The sequence below is a fragment of the Paroedura picta genome, chromosome 1 (genome assembly GCF_049243985.1).
Source record: "Paroedura picta isolate Pp20150507F chromosome 1, Ppicta_v3.0, whole genome shotgun sequence".
In the NCBI taxonomy this organism is placed as follows: domain Eukaryota; kingdom Metazoa; phylum Chordata; class Lepidosauria; order Squamata; family Gekkonidae; genus Paroedura; species Paroedura picta.
The window spans coordinates 135,594,343-135,619,398 of NC_135369.1; the positions used below are offsets into that span (position 1 = coordinate 135,594,343).

The 25,056-nt window shown below is 41.2% G+C and overlaps 1 protein-coding gene across 3 annotated transcripts in view; it reads left to right on the forward strand.

Annotated features, from left to right (window-relative positions):
• The window catches only part of RNGTT (RNA guanylyltransferase and 5'-phosphatase), a 210,564-nt gene that overhangs the window by 169,109 nt on the left and 16,399 nt on the right, over window positions 1–25,056 (forward strand). For all 3 annotated transcript variants that reach the window (XM_077304532.1, XM_077304539.1, XM_077304548.1), the window contains one exon: window positions 23,874–23,940. In XM_077304532.1, the coding sequence (XP_077160647.1) occupies window positions 23,874–23,940 (67 nt within the window). The remainder of the gene's footprint in view (window positions 1–23,873; window positions 23,941–25,056) is intronic.

Sequence of the window (25,056 nt, forward strand, 5' to 3'; positions counted from 1 at the left end):
ATTATTTTGGGAGGTTACATCTATAGAATTTTAATTGTTCTTATTCCAAGTCTAAGAAAGTCTGGTGACACAGCATTGTAAATCAAAGGAATGTTTCTGCTTGATACAACTATAATAACTTCAGTTTCTAATATAGTCTTTTCATCAATATTTTCCCTCAGATTGAATAAGAAAGGATTTTCTCAGATTCATATTGATTGGCTTGGTAAAAATCTCTTGTACACAATGAGTTTATACCAGATCCATGAATTTGCAAACAGGTCTAGTAGCCCTTCAGTATTATTGCAAGTGTTTTTGAAAACTCAAATGAATTTTAAGTGTGATTGAAAAGACTGTCACTTAAAATTCACCAGATCTGTGCATTTTTATCCCACTGGTCCTTCAAGGAGCTCAAGGCAGTGTACATGATTCTCCCTTCTCTATTTTCTCTGAGATCTGATTCCATGCTGATTTGGTTAATGCATTAAGATAATTTAATATTGATAGTGGCTCAGTTTCTAGTAGGTCATACAGTGAGCAAAAATAACCCTTTTATTTTGAAAAGATTATTGTTTAAGACCAGGGTTCCCCAGAAAATATCACCTTCGTATCAGCTGCTAGGTGGCATCACTTGGTGTTAATGGGGCAGGCATCCCATAGCACCTTATATGTGCCATGTTTTCCTCTATGATGTCTACAGATTAAATTGTATATTGAACTATAGGACAACTTTGTAAAATATACAAAGACAGTTGTGCTTCCCTTGTACATTGGAGGGGATTTTTATTTGACAGGCAACTGATGACTAAATGAATTATTGGCATTTGATTATCGAGAATGCTCAGTTATCGTTCAGAGAGCAAGCCACATTCTTTTCAGCCACCAAATCTCAACATCTTTGACCACGCACATGCATTTTCCCAGTTTTCCAGATGGGCAGCTGTTGATGAGTTCTCACTGCCAGCATACACCATCCTTGGGTAACCCATTTTCCCCCAGTCTACCTTGAGTTGCCAGGAACCAGCACTGCCTGACCTTTTCTGGGTAGCTGGCCTGCTTGTCAGCCTGCTACAGACAGTAGTTCAGTGACTCAGGGCAAGGGGAAGGGTCATGTCGGGTTTGGGGGCTGTTGCCATGGCATTCTTAGTGGAGTGGGGTTTGGTTGCTGTGAATGCCTGTGAGTAGGAGACATGGCAGAGCAATACCCTTGAGTATCTGGCACATTTAATTAACTGCCAATTCCCGTTCCCCATGAATGCTGAATAACAAAGCTTTTACTGTAAAAAGCTAGCTAGGGGAGAGAATTAACCATACGGCCCACTTACCCCTACCCAGTATCATTTTCTGCTCTCTTATGCAGTGCTGACAGATTAAATGTTTGCCTTAAATTACAAAGTAGGATTCAGGATTCCTGTTAGGAAAGTACTGAAAATATGTATTTATTTTATTTTTTCATTTCTAGCCTGCCCTTCCCTAGGGACTCAGGGCAGGTTACAACACAGTTAAAAGCATACAATCCAAGTTTATAAAATTATTAACAAAATCGTATTTATAAGTACCATTGAAATCCATTCTTAAAAATATAAGCACAGTACCAAATCACCAATCTAACACTGTTTGCCATATACTAGGGCCACAGTTCACTTGGAGAGGGACGTAGGGGCAATGCCTTTGTCAGTTCTTAAATAAAGTTGGAAGGTGTAGGATTGACTGATGGGTGTGGGCTGGGACATGGGCAGGGAAATCAGCTAGAATTCTGGTGTCCCTCAGGCCTCAACTATAGGCCTGGCTTTGTCTTACAGGCTGGGTGGAACTGTTTAAAACAGGCAGACTAGTGCTGCAATCCTTTCCACACTAACACGTGTTCATTCTGTACTTGTGCGGTAAGCAAGAGGAGTTTCTTGTGTATGGGTATGATACATGTGATAAACACAGTATGAATGTTTTTGCCTTGTGCATGTCAAAGCAGCAAGGAGTCAGCTTCTTTTTAATGATATGCTGTTGCTGTTATGCTAGTGATTGATCATAGATGGTGCTGCAGTTTCTGCCACCAGTAATAACCACAGTTAGAATATTTACATGGCAGATAACATCAGCAGAGTTAAATTACACTAGCAGTATTTGATCATGTATATAATCCTTAGAGACCATTGTTTGTTGAGCCAGTGTAACAGAGCCCCATTAGCCAGTCTGACATTAATAAATCATTCCATATATTTTCAAGAAGTCAGAGAATCTTAACCAGATCTCTGATAGCCCACTTCTGGCATATACCACTGAACTAAATAAGCATTTGGGCCTATTAACTGCTACTTAACGATATGTTTTCTGATCAAAATACCTTACTTTCATGTTATGAGTTTTTATTTTAAGCATTCTTGTGGAGCAATTAATAGTGGAGCAATTAATAATAAAATTTGATTTAATCTGGCTTACTCTGTGGAACGTGTTCCTAAGATTGCAGCCTTAAACATTGTCTTCATTTTTCTATTCCTTCAATGGAGCACTGTCCACCAAGCCATATGAAGAACAATTTTTTTACATCCATATGTTAATAAATAAATAATTTTAGGCTGTTTAGATGTGTGATATCTGTACTTCATCTAGAGACCCGTGAAGATGGCCTTGTGATTTTATATTGAAGTTTGTTAATACCTGCATGTCAGCACAGTTTACAGAAGAGTGCAGGAGAGTAAATGTTGTAGGAAAAGCTGCTTTTATAAATGTTGATGGATAAAGCACTTTCAATAAACTTTAGTATTCATTTGCAAATGGATTGTTGAAATCAGTTTGTAAAAGACTGCTTAAGTACAGTATCCAGAGTATATGAAAGCAGCCTTACTTGCATTTTATTACTACAAGTTTATATAAAAATTCCATCTGCCCTTTATCCTCCACTACACTTTCTTACTGCAGCATCTTCTCCTCCAAAGGTCAGTCTTATTGTATCCACTTAACTGGAAATGCTACCTCAAAACAGCGATTTCCACCCTCACAGTGTAAGCTGTTCATTGGCAGCAGCACAGCCAAGACCCAGCATCGTGCAGTTGTTAAAAGCAAGCGGACTGTAATCTAGAGATCTGGGTTTGATTCCCCACCCCCCAACAGGCAATATAGCCCAGGCAAGCCCGATCCCATCAGATCTCAGAAGCTGAGCAGGGCCAACCTTGGCTAGTACTTGGAGACCTCCAAGGATTTAGGTAGTAGTTCTTCCAAGGAACACTAGAGGTCATGCCACAAAGGCAGGCAATGGCAAACCACCTCTGAACATCCCTTGGCTGGCTAGCAGACCATCCTCAGATCTCCGGGCTACACTATACACATGTCATACAGTAAATAATAATTCCCAACACGAAACCTGCTGGGTTACTATGGACCCAGTCACAGTTCTATCAGAATTATCTCAGCCCTAACCACCTCATCAAGTGCATGTTGTGGGGAGAGGAAGGGAAAGCAATTGTAAGATCTTTGGAGATACCTTAGGGAAAAGAAAAGCAGGGTATAAAAACCAACTCTTCTTCTTGTAAGTAATGGACAAAATAGCTCAGGAACAAAAAAGCAAGAAGTTCAAAGAGTCGTCACTTGTTGAGTTCTTGAATGGATATGTAGAAGATTGGCTTCTAAATATGACCTGAGAATGTATTTCAAAGGAGTGCATTGAAAGAATAGATAACGAACAAAAAGGGCAAAGATAAATGCATTTTTCTTATCATTTCAACTCAGCAGCCAAGATCTAATGGACTGCAAAGCGAAGTTAAATTGTTTTGTTGGCTACATCTTTCTTGAATCCTGATGCAGTTGCTCTTTAGTAGATTCAGAGGCCTGGATTAGGATATAAGCCATGATCATCCAAATAAATAAGGTGTTGAAATGCTGGGGGAACAAACAGTAACAAAATGTACTTATTGTACAAAATGTACAAAATGTAAATATTAAAGAAAAATGAGACTTACTTAGTGATCTGGCACAACTGGGAGCCATCATTCATTTAAAAACTTCAGTGGTTTGAAAACCACTGTGCCTTCCTCATTTCAATGCTGTTTTTCAACTCTTATTTAGTTTATGGGCTATAGAACAGTCTCAGGACAGAAGGGAGGGGGGAACTTTAGTCCAAAATTATGTGAAACATTATTGTGGAAGAAGAATAGTATATGCCTTCTATCCTGTACAATTAATGACAAAAGCATCTTTACAGATGGATAGGTATGGAGAGAGACAGAGATTTCAGAATAAAAATTCTAACAGCACTGGCTGTTAGACTGTGTAATAATCTCCCAAAGGAAATGAGGGAAGACCTGTTATTTGAATAATTTATAAGTAGGCTGGACTAACAGTGTATGGGGGAAACTGTCACTTGTGTATTCTATACTATTTCTCTATCCTTCCCCATTTTTTCCCAATAGTTTTCAGAGCTCTATCTGTGAGATAAAGATTATCCAAATTTTAATTGATAAATATATGTAATATTCAAATTACTGTAAATGGCAACAAAAAAAATCTTTAGAAAAATCAATTTCCCCTAATTAAAACAGGCTGATTTGCTTCACTTGAACTAATTGTGACTCCCCAGGGATAAGTCTAAATAAATAGTACCCAACATCTGTCATACATTGTTATAAATGCTGATACTGTTGCTGCTTTTAACTTTGTTCCTGGACTAATGACTTCTACAGTGAATATCACCCTGCAATGAGGGGGGAAATATTGCAGCACATTTTTTATGGTTCCTTTCCATGTTGTCAGGCTCTGCAAGGTTGCAAACGTTTGTAAAAGTTAATATAAAATAATTCAATTAAAACACAAACTACCTTGGAAGGAGTCTCAATAACTGCTATTGGGCTATGCCAGATGAAACAAAAAGATATTACCTGCTAGTGAAAGACTGATAGAGTGAGACCATCAAGTCTCCCTAGGAGGGAGTTCCAAAGTTTTGATGCCATAACTGAGAAGACTGTTTCTGTGGCTGCCACCTGTCTTGCTTCAGATTGCAAGGAAAACCAAAGTGGGGCCTCCAGTCTGGAACATGTGCAATAATCCAGGGGTACTCTCAAGATACAAATCTGCACCTTAAGGGGAAGTGCAATCCTATCTTGAACAGGGGACAATTCATTTCTTGGATCAGACCTTCCCTCTACCAGTAGCACTTCTATTTTGTCAGGATTAAGTTTCAGATTGTTAGCTTTAGTACATTCCAAAACTGCCTCTAGACATCTGTTAATGGTTTCTGCTTGTGCAAGATCTGCATAATGACAGCAACTCAGCCCAAATCTCCAAATGGCCTCTCTCAGCAGCTTTACACAGATGTTGAAAAGTATGGAGGGCCAAATGGAACCTTGGGGAATGTTGTAGACCAAAAGCCAAAGGTAATCCAGAGTAATACCTTGAACAATGGTATCAGAAGCTGTCTGGAAGAATTGACATCCAACTCCTGGCACATATAATTCACCAGTGTCACTGAGGCCATTTCTGTCTTGTATGCGGGCCTTAAACCAGATCGGAATGAATCCAAACAATCCGCTTCCTTGAGGGATTGTAAATTGGCCAACCAACAGTAATTTAATGACCTTGCTCAAGAATGATACATTTAAAACAGGACAGTAGTTGTTCAGCTGTTTTGGGTCCAGAGTAGGTTTTTTTAGGAGTAGGTGTACCACTGCCTGCTTCAAGGCAGGAGCAGCCACTCCATCTCTCTCCCTAATCTCTTTCTTGGCAGATTTAAGCAGCCAAGAAGGGTAAGGGTCATTCAAACCAGGTGGTAAGTCTCAAACTTTCAAGAATCCTGGCTACATCCAATCCTTTTGCTGCTAATATTGAGGGCTTTTCTGCACATTGGGCATTATCCTATGAAGCCTGGTGTATATCAAAGCACAAGACATAATTGCAACTCACTGGCACTCCACAGCTCTCGAGTTGTCTCGAGTTGTCTCTGGCTGCTTTTCCCACTTTAGTCTTGTTGTGCTTTGGCCTGCCTACCAGCATAAGTCACTTTGGCCAAGCAGTCCCCTTTTGGCATGGCTGATTGACATGAACATCTGATGATTGCTCAAATACACACACACACACACACACACACACACACACACACTAAATAGTCTTATTTGTGTAAATGCCTCTCCGTATATTCATAGAGGCACAGACAATCACAGCTGAGGCGCGTGTCCACCTATTTGTTGCTCCAGGTGGTTCCCCAGCTAAAGGGCAGCCTGCTGAGCTCAGCGCTTCCCCAGCCAGCTCTCAACTGACCCCGGAGCTCGGCGCAGCCTTTGACGTGCTGGACAGGGATGGAAGCCCCTGTTGTCCTAGTGGAGGGCAGACTTCAGGAGGGTTGCTGGTTCTTCCAAGGACTTCTGGAGCCCCCAGAGATGTCTCTAGGCTCCACTGGGATGGCGAGGTGAGCAGCAAGAGCTACCTACCACAAGTAGCAGGGGCCGGCAGCGGGCAAGGTCAAGCCTTTGACCCTTGATTGGACCAACTGTCTCCTCTTTGGACTCAAGGGGCTGGGCTGGCAGTGATGGCCCATCTTAGCAGCAACCTCTTGAAGCAGGGACGGGGAGGAGAGGTGACCGCTTTGGCAGGCTGACCCTGAGATGCTGCCTCCTCTTTTTAAGCAAAGAAGGGAGGGGGGAATGAAAACTTCATGAGCCAGTCTGCTCTCCAGAGGGAGCTGAGGACAGGTTCTGGCCCCTGCTTCTCTCGAGTTTAGCTGCTCTCCATGGGCAAGCAGTGGGATTATGGGGGCGGGAAGGGGAGATACGTGGTGGCCGAGGCTGGGGGGGAGCTGTTTTGCTTGGGAACGGCTTTGGTGAGGATCCCTCCAATTCCTTTTTCCAAAGTCACTTTCAGGGGGGCGGAATGGGTGGGCATCTGCAGCTGCACAGCACCATCCCTCGCTAGGCAGGAGCAGCAGAGGCTGAGCCCATTTTTAAAAAGTATTTCCCATCTGCCGAAAGAAGGGAGGGGGAGGCAGGTGTGAGGGCAGGACATTGAAGACGGATGTAGTGCTTCTTCGGTTCCATACTTTTCTTTTGCGGGTTGTCTGCTGGAGGAAAGCGCTTTTACGTTGGTGAATCCATTTTTGGGGATTCACCAACTCATACTTTAAAATGGCGAATTTAGTGAGCAGTTTGCAGGCCAGACCCGGGTAGTTGGCAACGTCATGCAGAGTGGCTGGAATATAGCATCTTCAGGTGTTAAGCATGACACTAAAATTAAGACATGCAGAAAATCCCCAAGCAAGTTTGAATGGATGCCAGAGATGTTATCTACAAAGTACTTAGCAAAGTGATCATAACAGCCTGCAGAGCAGCCCACCTCCTCCTGTCAGCCAAAACCCAGTAGGCTCCTAACCACCTGGAAGAGTTCTGCAGTGTACACCGTGAGATATAGTAGTGTGGAAAGATATTGTTTCTTTGCTGACATCACCACCACATACATTAAATAGGCTTTTGAATGAACTATAGTTCATGCCTTGTCAGATTCATTCTGGATCTTTTTTTCACCATCACTCTAGGCTAGCGATCCCCAACTTGTGGGCTGCGGACCACATGTGGTCCATCGACTAATTGGAGGTGGACCGCGAAGGACGCCTTCTCTCCCCCCCGGCCCTTTACAACACACTTTGGGTGTCATTGTCTCCCATCACTCCCAGATAGTACTATCTCATTGCAGAGAAACAAGCTCAGGGTTCCCATTGATTTGTCATTGTCATGAGTTAAAATTTCCATGAAAATAAAATGTTCCTTATGTTCATTGTTGTGGCGTGTCTGTATCTTATTTTGAAGGGATGTTTAAACATTACCATAGCGATCAGAGTGTTAGGGCAGTGGTTGAGAGTAGAGGAGTAAACTACCCCCCCCCACCGGGTCTCAGTAAAATTGTCAAGCGTTGAGTGGTCCCTGGTGATAAAAAGGTTGGGGACCACTGCTCTAGGCCATCTCCCTTGTCTTTGCATCATTCAGTAAAACCCAGGGTTTGCCTGTGCTCTTTGACCTGAAAGAGGCCACCTAGGTACAATCCTGTCAGTTCCCCACGTCATTTCCCCATTCCAGATGTGAAGGCCATGCTTTGCATCCTCTGAATTCAACAGGTATCCAAATAGAAGTAAAGAATAAAATCAGAATCCAGTGGCACCTTTAAGGCCCATTATGCACGGCCGCCGAAACGGCGATTTCGGGTCACATGGAAAATGCGGAGGGGGAAGACGCGACGCATACCGGTTATACACGGGGCGGGGCGCGACGGCGGCAAAACCCAGAGTAACCGATTATGCACGCGCCGATCCGGGCGCCGCTTCTGGTTGCGCCCCGCTCACCCGGAAGCTGCGCTTTCTTCCGCGTTTCACTGACGCGGCTTTTTCAGCGGCATGCACCGAAGCTGCAGCCGGTTGCAGCCGGCTCCGTGCGTTATCCGTGATTTTAGTCGCCGCCATTCCACCCCGAATGTGCGCTAAAACCCCCGTGCATAATGGGTCTAAGACCAACAAAGATTTATTCAAGGTGTGAGCTTTCGAGTGCAAGCACTCTTCGTCAGACTAAGAACTGACCATCATAACAGTAGGAATATATAAACAAAAGTTAATCTTGTTACATTAGTAAACTGTGTCATAGCATCCAAACACAGCCACAGAACCCATTTCTGCCAAACCAGCCAATAAAACCCCTTGAACCCATTTGTAGTTCACATGGACATATTAGAAATAAAACTGTCAAAGCCAGTGATCCATGGCTCACACCCTACTATTTAAAGAATGTTTGTATAGTGAAAATCTTCACTTGCAGGAATATCTTTCCTCTGCAATACCTCATTGAATCTCAGTGTATTTTGAAATTAGTGTGGCATTTTTTGCTTTGTCTGTTGTACACTGAGTTTCCCCCCCACTAAAAGCATATCCACATGTAGATTAAAAAACTGGCAAAAATGAATGTATTCAGGATAAGTAGTTAAAATCAGTTGAGTTGTAATAAGCCTCAAATAATTTATGCATGCCAATGTTAGTGTCAGATAAAGTTACATTTAGGTTTAAGATATTTACTACATTTGATTTAGAACTGTAATAATAATAATAACTACTTGATAATCTACGGGCCAAATTAGAAGTAATTATGGCAGAGGCTTGTTCTGTTTGCAGAAGAGCAAGGGAAGTCAGTTCTGCATACTTCCTCATCCTTACTGCAGTAACTGATTCCCTATAGTATGAGGTTCCCTAAGCAGAGGCTTTGGGGACATGCTATAGAAACTGAGAAGCAACCTGTTAGATTAGGCTCCTTCTAGCCATAGAATCTAATCCCATTAGTCCCAAAGAATGAAAGGCAGCGGTATTGATTATGTCATATAAGACAATAGTTTAACACAAAATCTGTCCCTCAAACCCCATAGAAATCTATTAGAAGAAAAGTAACAAAATACTAAAATGCAACATTTTTTGGTTTCCCGGAAGTGTATTGGCTGAGGGTCAGTTCTGCAGAGAGAGACATCATGAAAGCTTAGTGTGGAGGCTTGCTCTCAGCTAGGAGGCGTCTGATAAATAGAAAGGTCTTAGAAGCTTGTTTCCAATTTTTCAGAATTCCACAAAATTTTAGATGCAGTAGTCTCTGCAGATTTAACGTGAATTTAATGAAACCTCAAATGTCTGATGTCTTCACTGTGATAAAGAAAATTTATGTTTCATTTAATGCAGTGAGGAATGTTAACCTCAAGAAACCTCAAGAAACATGGCAATATAGTGCCTCTTACCAAACCAAAAAGGTTTAAAATAAAGACCAAGAAAAAATTACATTATCCAGATATGAGGATTCCTAGGCTTCTTAAGTAGAACGATAATCCAATATGTATAGCATTTTGAAGCCTGCTTTTTAAGCCTCCCATCATATCTAAATATAGTAAAAAGTAATTGTGAATAGGCAAAATAATTTCTCCTCCAGTTATTCTGTCAAGTGCAAATCCAGAGTATTATAATATGCATCGTCCAGTTCATCAAAAAAATGTCTTCAGGGGACAGAGGGGGGCAGGGCTAGAGATCTCCTAAAATTACAGCTGATCTCCACATGATAAGCATCTGTTTCCCCTAGAGAAAATGGTTTCTTTTGAAGCTGGACACTATGGTATTATATCTCACTGGTGATGTCTCTTCCTTTCTCAAATTCTGTCCTCAAGAGCCTAATCTCCAGAAATTTCATATCCTTATGTAGGCAACTTTACCCTCAATCCCTCAAAAGTGCAAAATATTGCCATAATATTTGTATTTATATTGCAATTTTTTGTATTGGCTTGAGGATAGCGTACATGTGTATGTTCTTAGTGGAAATAACAGATAATATCAAATAGAGTAATTCTCCCAAGGTTCCATAATAATAATTTTGGATGAAATAAAAGTTGATCTTCTCCCGAATCAATGAATTAACTGCACTTAAAAAGCAATCCAATACAGCAAAGCAGCATTGTTATAGGAAATAAAAGCAAGAGATGGCTTTCATGAACAGTTCAGTAGTAATGATATATCAACATGAAAGCAACTTTGAAATGTTTTGAAATTTCAAAGAGAAGTGGTTTGTCTCAACTGTACCAATCATGAATACGAAAAATCTACCTCAATTGCTAACAAAGAATCTTAAAAAAAACCCACTGAAATAAAATTAAAATGTCTCATCAGAATGCATATCCTTATCCATTGTTGTTCCTCTCTATATTTCTGAAACAGCCTAGGGGGTGGGACGTGTCTGGATGTCCAAGTTGGAATAGGGCCAATCAGGGTACAGCCAGCTTTGTCCTGATTGGCCCTGCCGCTGCGGCTCCCGCCCTCCGGCCCTGGATTCTAGCCTCTTTGCTCTCAGACGCCTCAGTGCCTGGAGCCAGCAGCAGGTGAGAGGGCCCTGGGCAAAGGGTTGTGGTGGAGGGCTAACTAAAGAGGACCTCCTGGCCTGCTAGGCTGGGCCTACTGATGAGGGCCTCCCAGCCTGCTGACTGCCTGCTAAGGAGCTCTGTCTCAGCCCTGCTAAAGAGCTGTCCAGCCCCCGCCTGCCCTACTTGATTTGGCTGCGAGCTGCTGCACAAAGCCACCTTAAGCTGCCTGGCCATGGGCCAGGGGAGGGGATGCTTTCAGGGCTCGTTCTTAGGAACAGGCTTTGAAGCTAGTTGTACTTATAAAATGCTAACAGCAGCATCCTTCCTTCATTACATCTACTAGTTTTGTCTGATGGACGAAGTACATGCTCCTTGCTCTAAAGGAAGACTTCTGTTAGTTGAACAGAAGTGTATGTTTGCTCAATTTTATCAATGTCCATACTAATCAGAGCAGCTCATATTAATACTTGATAAATTAAGAGAATATTCACTGGTGTTAGAATACAGTTGAGTTCAGAAACAAAGTTTTACAAAATATTTATCTAAATACCGCCCGCGGCACCGCGGGCACCGCGGACTAAATAATTTGCTAAGGGGTTCTGGGGCAGGATCTGTCCGTGATGAGGAAGGGTCCGGATTGGACCCTTCCTCTGGACAGACAATCGGAGGTCCATCTGATTCCCAGCCCCAGCAACGGCTCGCAGTTGCTCCCGGCCTGACGCGGTGAGAGGCGCAAAGCCTCTTTGCTCCCTGCCCGGTGGCCTGACGCGGTGAGAGGCACGAAGCGCCTCTCGCTGCGTCAGGCCGCCCCCTCAAACAGCCGCCACCCCAGAGAGCCCACCCAGAGGACCGCCGCCGGGGGTCACAAAGGTTAGTTCCTAGCGCCCGCTGTATTCCTCATACAGTGGGCTATATTACTAGTTTAGAAATAATTATAAAATTTCAAATCACTGTGCCTCAGTTTTGGAACAGTTATCCAAGTGAAGTTTTAAAGTGGTTGCAGTATGTGTAAGCCCCATTAATTTATTCTGTAAAAGGTTAGGAATAGCTGATGTTCCTAAATATGACATCAAGCAAAGCTGGTATATTGCAGTAACCCAGTAAGGATACTAATCATTTCAACTCTTATTGATCCATAGCACTACTTAATTGAGAAGCCAAGATTTTAATTGATTAATTGTCAGACTGGCAGTGTATTAGGTAATTATGTTGTAGGTGACCAAACAATAATCATGCCCTGTATGCAGATATCAGATACCATAGTTACCTTGGAAACATCATTTTATTGCGTGTGCATGTTATGTTCCATCGAGTTGCTTTTAAGAATTAATAACCTCCAGAACATCATATTGTTAACAGCATTGCTCAGGTCTTGCAAAGTGAAGGCTGTGACCTCCTTTTTTGAGTCACTGGCAGTCTTCAAGCAAAGGTTGGATACACACTTTTCTTGGATGCTTTAGGATGCGTAGGGCTGATCCTGCGTTGAGCAGGGGGTTGGACTAGATGGCCTGTATGGCCCCTTCCAACTCTATGATTCTATGATTCTATATTAAATTATTTTAAAAAATGAAACTTCAATAGTATGAAAATTAAGTGTAACCCAAAAATGGAAACATAGCACAAAAACTGATTGATTTAAATAACATTGTTATATGTATAACCTTTCAGTGGGACTTCAGGTGGGTAGCTGTCTTGATTTGAAGCAGCAGAACAAAATTTGAGTCCAGTGGCACCTTTAGGATCAACAAAGTTTTATTCGAAGGAAAGCTTATATCTTGAATAAACCCTTGTTGGTCTTAAAGGTACCACTGGGAGAACCTAAGTAAACAACATACATTTCAGTATACCACACTGCACATGACACTGTACTAAACTGATAGAATAGCAAATTAATTATAACATGATGTACTATGACTCTTAGCAGTAGCCCTTTTGGGGAATGGTGGGGTAAAAGTCTTAAAATAAAATAAAATAAACGACAGTGTGGAGATTCAAAATCAGGTCTCTTTGTTTGCAACGCTGAGGGGTCCCCAAGCTTTTGACGGGGTCCTTTTGATGGTGGGCACAATTCCAAAATGGTTACTATGGGAGGTGTAGTCAGCTACGAAATGTCATGCACGGAGGCTATATACAACTCTTCATAGTAACAATTCAACATTTCAGGAAGATGCTATTTAACAGGATATTTAATCAGCACAGCCAGTTAAAAGCTCTGCTTGGAAAAGCTCCCCCTAGCCCTGCCCACTTTCTAAAAGCACTTTGTGGGTACTAGGAAAGTTGTTGCCAGGACTATGGTGCCCTTGGGCACCACATTGGGGAGCCCAGATCTAATCATTATGCTACAACTGATTTTGTTGGATATGGGGGGCTGCCATTGAACTGTAGCAAGAACTTGGTTGAGTCATTAATCTTGCAGGCTGCATAATAGTAAGTTGCCCACTGGTTGCTGCAGGGCAAAGGGCCTCTCTCCGAGGCCAAATACTCATCGAAAATGTCTTATCCCCTCTCCCTGCTTTTTACTGACAGAAACCAATGCCAGTAGTTTTGTAATTGCTTTGCAACAGTCACAGAAGGCATTTGTTTCTAAAAGCTACAGGTGCTGCTTCTGTTATTTAGGCATCTTTTAGCTCCTCATTGTTGGGTTATCTATTTATCTGTTTTAGATTTCAGATTCTTCTGAAAACCTGGGTCTTTTCTCAGGCTTGTAGAAATACCATTCCTGCCCTTTCATGGCTTCAATCTCTAGATTTATGCATCTTTAGATTTGGCAGTGTGTAATTTTTCTTTGCATTGTGTACCATAGCTGTGCATATATTTAGATGTTACATATTATTAGATGCTACAACTTTCCTCCATTTTTTAAAGGTACTTCATAGGATTGAACTCCAGAATGATTAACCTTTATTTTAATGTTAATATTCATGGCATAAACATATGCTATATCATCCGAGTATAGACTTCTGAAAAAGGCATCTGCCATGCTAATGTTAGGAATATCATTGAAAATAAAACTGCCAAAACAGTAATATAATGCAGATCTATAGTGCAAGCTCATTTGTAATGTGTACAGTTCTGGTTGTGGATCTCAAAAATATATTGCAGTGTGGAAAATGCAGAAGAGGGCATTCAAATGATCAAGAAGTTGGAACACCTTTCCTATGAAGAAAAGCTAAATAATCTGGAACTTTTCAGTTTAAAGAAAAGACTAATAAGTAGAAATTGATACATGTTCGTAACGTTGTACATGGGGTGAAGTAAAAGGCCAGAGAAAGTTAAAAGGTGGAGAAAGAGAACTTCTCATAAAATTGCCATAACATTAGAACTCAGAATCAGCAAAGCCCAGTGAAGTTGCTAAATGAAGGCAAGTTCAAAAGGAGACACTTCCTTATTTGAACAGTAATTACATTGTGGAATGCAATGCCAGTGGATGTAGATAGGCATGAGTGTAGAATGTTGAAAAAGGTGATTAGATAAATGCAGGATAGGCCCATCAGTGCCTACTAGACAGGTTTACTAAAGGGAACCTACATGTCCAGAGCCATTAAACCTGTGAAATAAAATGCTTTGAAGTGACATTGGGGAAGTCTTTGGAATCTGTGGTTTGGCAACTGGCTAAACATTCTGTGAAATATGATTCTGAATACAATGGACCACTACTCTGATCTAGTAGGCCATCTTGTACATTCTTATTGCAGTGTTTGTGTTCAGATTGTCTTTGGAAAATATATAGAAAGATAAACTTCCAAACTAGACTTCTGTAACTCGCTCTATGTGGGCATGCCCTTGTCTTTAATCGGTAAGTTACAGCTGGTACAGAATGCGGGTCTTCACTAGGACACCATGGAGGGCCCATATTCAGGTGGTGCTCTGGAATCTGCACTGGTTACCAGTCTGTTTTCAGGTCAAGTTCAAGGTATTAGTATTGACCTTTAAGGCTATACGCGATCTGGGTCCGACTTACCTGCAGGACCACTTGGTTACTTATGCCCCCCGCAGGGCTCTTCGATCTGCATGTATGAATTTACTGGTTGTCCTGGGCCCTCAGGACTTACACCTGGCCACGAGCAGGGACAGGGCCTTTTTGGTCCTGGCCCCAAACTGGTGGAATGAGCTCCTGGGAGAGTTAAGGGCCCTGTTGGAATTGTCAATGTCGGCAATGTCATGTGGAGGGGCTGGAATAAAACAACTACTTACGGTAAACGTTACACTGTATTTAAAGGGTGTGGAAATGCCCTTAGTCTCTATGCCTTGTTTATCCTGTAGGGCAACTAGTTGGCTATTGTATGAAACAAGATGCTGGACTACATGGATCACAAGTCTGACCTAACAGATTCTTCTTATGTTCTCTTGTAAACAGATCTGCTTGCATAGTCTGTATCCAACCTGTTTAAGAGACCTGGCTGTGTCTAGATAGGGAGCTAGTTTGTGAATTGGGTATAAGTGAAAGAAGATACTTCTAACAACAGGACAAATCTAATTATCCATCAACAAACCAAGGGCCATTCCACACTGGGATCCATGTAGCAAATTGTTTGCTGAACGAAAAATCGCCATTTTAAATAGTGGAATTCGTCGTTATGCATGCCTGCCTTTGTATTGGAATCCAGTTGCGTTTCTATCGTTTCCCACAGGGTTCCGGTCTCGGCAAAAATCGCTAGAAAGGAAGCGCTATTGCTGAGCTGTGTCCCGCCCCTGGCCGTTAAGCAGCCAATGGATGGCCGTTATCATGCTCCCAAACAGCCCCTTTCCCTTTAAGGAAGGTTTTTTAAAAAAAAAAACACACACGTTGCAACAAATATGCGTTGATTCGTTGCAATGGAGAAACCCATCCAGCTAGCAGGTGATGTTTGAGCTGCCGTTTCATCGTTGCCACGCTCCCCCCCGAGTGGGAAAAAAAAACCCCTCTCACGGGCGCGATTTTCGGCCGAAAACTGTGTGAAAAATAAAGTGAAAATAAACCAGCAAACGGGCCTCTGCGATGCTTGTGCTTGGTGACTTTAAACAGAGGGACTGCAGCCGGGGAAGCCTCACTGGGTAAACGAAGGCTTGCCGGTGCGTTGATCTCCGCTCGCTCAGAGAAAAAAAATGGCGATCGCTTCGTCGGAAGATCAGAGGAGAGAGCCAGGGGGAGGGACTTTGCAGAAACCGCAACAATGGTAACGCACAGAACTTTCCCGCTAGTGTTGCAGATTGGTTGCAGGAGTGTAGCGCTTTCCGGAGGGTGAATCCACTACAACGAGGCGCTTTTCGCGGATCGGTTTCAGGAGTGTTGCAGATTGTCAACGACGTTGTGCATAACGGCAGCGATTTCAATTAGTAACCATTGTGCTATTTTGGACGAATGCGGAACGGACCCAAGTATTCCTCTGTCTTGTCTAGATTCAGTTTCAGCTTGCTTTCCTTGAGCCACCTGACCACAGCATGCAGGCAGTACCCTGAGGCAGAGATAAAAACCTCAGATTGACGAATTATTAAATATAGAACTGAGAGTAATCATTTGGCCACATTAGCAGTTAGTGTAGCCTTTGATCAGTTAGTGTAGCCTTTTGTAATAAGTCTGTACAAGTGAAAGGTGGTTTATACACATAATACACATAATAATTTAATTATACCAAAGCATCTAGTGCCTCATTAAGAATTTACACATTAGATTCCTTTTATCCCATTGGTCAAAAAAATAGAAATTGGGACTACCCACTTCCCCCCTTTTTTACTCTAATAGAGCCCTTTTTTGTGAGCACTCTGTTCTAATTATCTAATTAATGGGACTGAAATAAATGGCAATATGTACATTATCAGTTAATTTGATAATGAAGTAATATTTTACTCTCAAATGATATTATAAGAGAATGCAAAAGGAAATTCAGATTTATGACCTTGCTGCAGCTTTTAAAATAAGTTATGGTAAATGAGATCTATTTTTCCTTAACATGTCACAAAAGCACCAGGTATAACTGCAGAAAACTAATGGCTGAAAACTGCCCTCTGCAATTCTGAGCTACTGGTACCTGGAGTCCTAGACATGAATATTCTTAAACAGTGCCCAATTTTTGAAAGCTCAGTTTTAACTCAGTTGTTACCCATATTAAATTGTATACCAAATATTAGAAACTTCACAATTTACTTTGGGTAGAATACAAGCTATCAAAATTATGAGACTCCCCAGATTCAGTTTTCTCTTTCAGACTCAACCAACTGATATCCCCTTGTTTTGCTTAAAGAAGTGACATTCTTAAAATGTCTTAGAGACATTCATCCACCAGGGTAACACAAAACCTTTCCAGTCATTAACAAAAAAGATACCCCGAAAGGCTGATGTAAGGATAAAGAAGACAAGCAGGAATTATGGTAATTTTAAAACAAATATTTTTCCTAATTAAAGATCATGCATAGTATATTACTGAATAAAAGCCACATTATTCTTCCCATAGTTGTGAGATAAGCATCTGTAATGCTTTTACAAGAGCAGCAATGAGAGTTTGGAAAACATAGTCCCCATGTCAACTTTTGAAATTTTCCTTTAATTCTTTTTCTAGAGTACCCACCATTTTATGATAAATAACTGTGTTGAGCAGTTTAACATTGCAAAAATAAGGATAAAAAAGGTTTACACCTGATTCTGTGTAACCTTGTTCTGGAGACCAATTATCCTAGGGTCCTCACAGGGACATCTTGGAGGGCCCAAATCCAGCCTGTGCTGAGGCAGCTGCATTGGCTACCGATTGCTGCCTGGATCAGGTTCAAGGTTTTGGTATTAACCTTCAAGGCCCTTCGTGGTCTGGGACCCACATACTTGAGGGACCACCTCTTGCCCAATGCCCCCCGCAGGGCTTTATGTTCGGTGGGTACAAATCTGTTGGTCGTACCCAGCCCCCCAAAAGCGCGTCAGGCCACAACCATGATCAATTACCCCTTTTCGCCCCCTTGGCTATGGGTGGGTTAAGTTAGGCTGTGTTAGTTTTCCGCCACTTCGTTTCCCTGTGTTTTGGATTTTTAGGCATTTTGGAGGGGGTAGTTTTTATTGGGAGTTTTATATATGTTGTAACCCGCCACAAGCCTCTTGGGAGTGGTGGACTAGAAGTCTAATAATAAAATAAATAAAATAAAAATAATAATCTTTTTTGTTTTAATTTACATGGATTCTTCTGTTCTGTTAACAACAGGTATATATGTTTTCTCTGAAATTTAACTTCTTTGTATTGCAAGCAAAAATTGTTTTTCCTTTTGGTCTTTAAAAAAAAATTACTAATTTTTACTTTTATTTCTCTTAATCTTTTTATTGCTTTTTATTCTCAAAGTTAGCTATTTTTGTTAAAATCAGTAAAAATTACAGTGACAAAATGAACAAGCTGTAGCAAGTAGGTATAGCAATAACTCTATTGTACCAACATCTGCTACTTGAAGAAAGAAATTATTCAAGCTTTACAGAGCTCTGTTACAGTCAGAATAGCTTTGTTCATCTTTGTGGCTTCTGTGTAGTCCCACATGGGATGACATGATTGCAGGCCAGCCACAGAGAAGAGTTTTCAAGCTTTTCTGAAGAAGCTTTTAGGCTTTGTTGTACTCTCCTTTCCCTCTGTCTTCAGGGATCCCTTTTCCTGTCCAAAGGGTCATGTAACAGTGGCCAAACGAGCACTCCTCCCCTTGGTTCTCTTCTTGCCACCTTGAGCACATTCTATATGTTGCTTCGTGCTTCAAGGATAGGACAATGTTTTATTCCATGGAGTATTTTGAAGATTTTCAATCTACAATTCAGTAGGATGGCTTTATTTAAGAAATGCTCAGAATTGCTCAGAATAATGGCTCAGAATGATGATCATTATTCATGCCTCCAATGCAGGGGAGAGGGCCAGTATACAGCCACGTGCCCAACCTGTAGATCCCTTACTCCCAAAGTGCACAAGAGGAGAGTGGAAAGACTTACAGCAGCACTGTGAGGAAAAGCCCTGAGTACCCCAGTCCCTTGTAGGAAAACTGGACCCAGGTGGACAAGTTAATAAGGGCCCAGTTGGTGATTTCAGCACTGACACCCTCATTATCAGAGCCACAATCATATGGCTCCATCCTAAACTCAGCATCAGGACTACCTCTGAAAAAGTCTAAAAAGAGGGTAAAATGACCACAAAGAGCCATTCCAACTCAATCACCCTTGACCTGACATTGTTCAAGTTCTCCTTGGTTTCAACACTTCCATTTTTCAGATCAAAGTCTTCCCAATGCCACAACTTGCCATCAAAAAAGGCTTTCCAATGCCCAGATTCCTCAGAGAATGAGGTCTTCATGAGACCCACCTGTGACACAAGATAAAGGACAGATATATAACTACAAATCAGTAGCTGTCTCAACAAAATCCATGGGGCCCATTCCCATTCATAATGCCGCCTCAGTGGACCCAATGGACCATATCCATAGCAACCTATAAAAGATCCTATGAGATCCAGGCAAGACTAACTTTGTGTACAACTTTGAGTAGGGTTCTCCCCATCATGGTTCTGACCTAGAGGACGCACTTTACTAAATATCAAATGTTGGCTGGGAGAGCACTTCAGTGCCACCTCTTGCTGATATAGTCATTGACCATTAACTCCATGAAGGATTTGAAGAAGTATTGAGAGCAGCTGATCATAATGACAAAAGCCCTAGGTCTGGAGTTCACTACGTTGGAATCTCAATCATCTGACACTATAATGAAAGTCCTACACACTCCTGACTTTGGTCCTGTTGCACTTCCTTTGAAGACATAGCATTTGCCATCTGGGCTAAACCAGCCTTGGCATCATCAGCATCATCAAAGAAGCTGGAGAACCTCCATAGAATTAGGGAAGAAGGCTGCGGCATTCTATTCATACATACCTTCAAGCAAACTTCATAGTATCAGGCGTTCTACCAGCCAAGGGAAGAGCTGGGAGCCATTCATCCCCCTTCAACAAGGAGGGACCAATGACTAAACCTACTGAGGAGGAAGATCTACTCCACATGAGCTATGTGACTAAGGGTCACTAATTTTACAGTAGTCATTGGCCACTATCAAATATTGTGGGGGAAAATGTCATAGTTTCTTGAATTGTTATAGGTTGATAAGCTGCGTATAGCTAACATCCATATTGCAGAGAGACAATATGGAGCAGATTGCAACTGCAGATCAGTGGTCTCTGGTACTGGCATGCAGAAGTAGTCATGGTTATGTTCCTCAGCCCTACCATTGGATATGAAAACAAAAGTGGAGGACCTCCCAATTGAAGGTCAAGACCTCTTCAGTGACCAAACCAATGTGGTTTTGGACAGAATTAGAAAGAACAAGCTAACAACAAAGTCTTCTGCACCTTTTAAATGAAGATACTTCCCAAGGCATAATCAGAGATATTCTCAGTCAAGGCCTTACTGGGCACAGGACTACAGATACCAATCCCCTTTGTGCATTCAGCAAGACTTTAGGCCACTTTACACCCAACAATCCTAGCCCAAGACGCAGGGCAGACAACAGGGAACCTCCTTCAATCCCCTAGGGACCAACAATTGTGAATTTCTCCATTAGCTTGACTAGAATCAGATCATTGTTTTTTGGACAGGTTGTCCAGATTCTTCTTCAGCTGGTGCCAGATTATAGTTCATGGTTGGATATTATCCATACTAAAAACAGGTTACTTTTGGGAGTTCAGATTACTGCCTTCTCTCAATTATGCTGCAGTCCAGTCTTGCAAACCATCCCCTTTCCTAATACAGGAGATCTCCCTGTTAGCCAAAGGACCAGTTCCAAAACATGCTCCTGAAGGTCTATCAAAATGGCTTTTCTCTAGTTATTTTACCATTGACATAAAATGCAAAGATGCCCATCTTATACCTAAAATTCCTAAATAAACATCTAAATGTCCCTAGGATGTTATCCATGAGGAGGTGTGTGGTTTGCTACACTAGATTTTAAGGATGCATACTTACACATCTCGATACATGAGAACATTAGGAAATACTTGGTTCACGTATTCTAGTAGCACCTATGAGTACACAGTGTTCCCTTTTGGGCTTGCAACCTCTCTTAGAATATTTACAAAATGTGAAGGTGAGATTATAGCTTATTTGAGGTTGCAGGGTTGAAAAGCATACCCTTAGCTAGATGATTGCTTCTTTGTTAACGACTCACCAGAAAGATTACTTAGCAGCTTGAATTTGGCCCTACACACCATCCAGTCATTGGTTTTTTTGGTAACCTGGGAGAAATATCTCCTGTACAGTCAAAACTTCATTGGGGCCTTGCTAGATTCCCAGAAAGGGAAAGCATCTCTACCTCTTGCCAGGGTAAAACTATATTGACACTTGTTAGGAAATTTCTTTCTAATATATGGGAGTAATTTTGTACTTTGAATTAAGGAAGTGGGCTTCTACCCACAGTCATGCAGTTTGAGTAAGATCTTTGACTATCTACTAGTATTACAAGAAGGAGGTCTTTCAACCTGATCTATATAGGTTCACCTAGCTATCATTGCTGTGTTTCATACCCCAGTCAAGGGACGGCCGATAATCTCGGCAGTGAAGTCCACAAAGATGGGCTACCAAACATGCAGAGGCCTCCTCAGGGCTGTGAAGGGAACTGAGGAAAGTACTACTCACTGTGCCCATGTGACCCTTTGGACAGGAAAAGGGATCCCTAGAGACAGTGGAAGTTTCTTCAAAAGAGCTTGGAAGCTCTTCTCTGTGACTAGCCAGCAATCATGCAGTTCCATCTGTACCTGTACAGAAGACCAGTTGATTAACAGCAGTTCCAGGTAAATGCAATGCTGTTATAGTCAGAGGAGACATCTGGAATTTCATGTTGTAAGGAATTATGTTATTTACATTGCTGAAACAGAGAAAAGATCAGCCCTTCAAGGACTTTGACCTCCCCCAGCCCAAATGAGGCACTGGGTTAGTATATGATTTAATGTTTAAATGTGAATCTGTTATTATTAAATTAATGTTTTAAACCATGTTGTTATCCTCTGAGCTATACAAGAAAGGTGGAATACAAAAATAAAGATTTATTTACTTACCTTTTAAATCCCTGATATATACTGTTACAAGAATATACTGTTACAAGAATATTCATTCCAATCTGTATGGTGAAGTGATTAAAGAGCAGTGGACTCTAATCTGGAGAACTGAGTATGATTTCCCACTCCTCCACATGCATTTGGGTGGGTGACCTCGGGTTAGTTACAATTCTCTCAGAGCTGTTCTCACAGAGCAGTTCTATCTGATCTCTCTCAGCTTCACTTACCTCACAGGGTGTTTTTGTGGGGAGAGGAAGGGAAAGTGTTTGTAAGCTACTTTGGGACTCCTTCAGGTAGTGAAAAGTGGGGTATTAAAGCCCCCAGCTTTTCTCTTCCCCTCCATATAAAAATGATATTTACCCAAGGAATATTTTCATAAGAAATGTCTTCCTAAAAATTGGCATTCATGCATTATTAGATACAGTGCAGTGTGGATGTTCATATGGATGTGCATTCAACAAGTCATCTATTTAAGCAATGTAAACAGACAACATACTTATTCTGATAGATCTTCTGTTGGGTCAGGATAAATTTACCAATCTCCTCTTCTGAACTGAGATATTAAAATTGCTTAATGGATGTTTTATCTTAAACTTTTTAAAAAGTGTATACATTCAACATATCGTATTATACTTATTACATAACCTTAATCTTAATGCGGTTAGCTAACATAAACACAACTGTCAGTAATAAATTATATAAAAGCCACGAAAAAACTAATATATTTGAGTGAAAAGTATACCTTGAAAATTGATTTAGCAGTAGAGGTGTTGTGTTGTATAAGGGCAAATACTTTGTAAACAGCTTCAGCAGCATCCTTTGGAATGCTTCCAAGGACTCATGGGACATGGGAAGCAGCTGGAAGAAAAAAATAAAGTGACATCACCATAGGATAGCTTGAAATATTACCAGCCAACACAGCATATGCAGCTGAATACACACATGGCTGTATGTCACACCACATTCCAAAACAATGCAACAAGTGTAATATCTGGGCTAACTATTAAGCCATTCCAAGAAGGCAAGTAGTGTCAATAGCATCTTATGTAAACAAATGTAATATATATATACTTGACTATGCTTGCATATCAGCACTAGGGATGCAATATCCTTTCATGATTTCTGTTACTGAGAATGACAGTCACACACCTACAGTTATGTATAAATGTCCTCAATATAGCAACAGACTTTATTTCCAATGTTTGAGGGAGGGGAAGAAATATATACATCAATTTAACAGACTGGAGAAGGATACAGAATTCTTCCATTGAATAACAGACCAGCATCAAGTACCATGTCAAACAGATTGGTACTTTGGAAACCAGATGAGCTTTAATAAGCAGCCCTTGAAAGGGGGAACTGATGAGTCAAAGTTCAGTATGTTCAGTAAGAGCTAGCTTGGTGTGGTGGTTAGGAGTGCAGACTTCTAATCTGGTGAGCCGGTTTTGATTCTGCACTTCCCCACATGCAGCCAGCTGGGTGACCTTGGGCTCGCCACAACACTGATAAAGCTGTTCTGACCGAACTGTAATATCAAGGCTCTCTCAGCCCCACCTACCTCACAGGGTGTCTGTTGTGGGGAGAGGAAAGGGGAAGGTGAATGTAAGCCGCTTTGAGACCCCTTCGGGTAGAGAAAAGCAGCATATAAGAACATTCTCTTCTTCTTCTTCTTCTTCTTCTTCTTCTTCTTCTTCTTCTTCTTCTTTTTTGTGATTATGTGTTCCAAGCATGTTATTGGAGAAGGTTTTGTACATTCTTAATTACAAGAAGTATTGAAGGATATCAGCCTGCTGAGAATAAATGTTTTAACATTTTTTCTGAAAACCCATTTGCAAAAGATTGGTTCACAAGATTCAGTGCTCTCTCTTAGTGTTTCATTGAGCACTATATTGATATTTGTTTTCAGTATCAAATGTATCAGATTATGAACAAGCTACCTTCACTTAAATGTGTTCAGCTATGTCAGGAATATCCTTAGGGAAGAACTGCTGGAATGCACAGAAATTGCTCAAAAGGCATTTTTTCTTTTAGGCTTCTGCCACAGAATGTTGGACTACTTTATGTTGGAAGTTTTGATAGACCTTTTGCACAAATTAAGGTAAGAGCAATTGATTTTGTATGTCTGTGTCTCTGGGAAATAGATTGTTCTAATTTTTCTTTTCTTATATACCTCAAGCCTTTCTTAACAGATGGTTTCTAAGAAAGGCGTTCTAGTACCTACATCACTCTCATATTACTAATGAAAAAAAATCCAAATCAATCAACTGCGAATGAGTAAACAGTTTCTGATTGTTTCCTACTGCAGTATTTCAGAAAGGATTAAAGTTAAAAGCTACAAATCAGTGTCAGTGATTTATTGGTATATCTTGGCAATTGACTCAGCTACTTTCTTTCACAGTAGAATTTAAAATCTTTAATTCTTTTTTGAAGTAATCTTTACTCATAACATTTAGTATCACCTATATGGTCTTTTGTGCTTATAGTACATCAGATAACTTTGTAAAGAAGAGCATTAGTTCTTCCCAGAGTAGTATCCAGTCTTCTCAATGTGAGAGTGCATTTTGCTGTTGAACAAGGGTAGATATCAACAAGGGTTGATATTACTCCACAACATTTCTTTCCTAAATCTAGGTCAAAGGTTAGATGTCTAATGATGGGAAATCTCATCTTGTGGATTGATTTTAAGCTGCAGTGTTGTAAGTAGCATTATGATGCTAACATTTAAGTATCTTAGTAAATCAGAATTAAATCTACCTCTCTTTTCAAAAGCCCCCTTTCCCTATTATGTTAATTTTGATCAGTATTACTTTGCACCATCTTCCAGTCATGTTGTAAACAAAAATGATCTATTTGAAGAGGATGAAGGTGGCAGTGCTTTAGGCAGGGGAGAACAGGGGTTGTCACAGGGCTCCTGAGGCTGCCAGCCCTTCACTGCCACCACTTCCCTTCCACACACACACACACATTCTAATTATCCTCATTTCTGCTCTGGAACTGGAGTAGTGAATGCTTTTTACCTCCTGGTTTCCAAGACTTCTTAAAAAACAGGCTGACAGGCTGGGCAGGCCCACATTTTGCAGAAAGTTCTGTGTTGCCACCCAGTCTTTAAAGACACCCGAGAAGTCAAAAGGGAAGGAGCAGTAGCTCCTTTGACTCCTGGGTGAGGGTAGTGATAGAGGTTGCCATTCCCCATAAAAATCCACCACTTACCTTA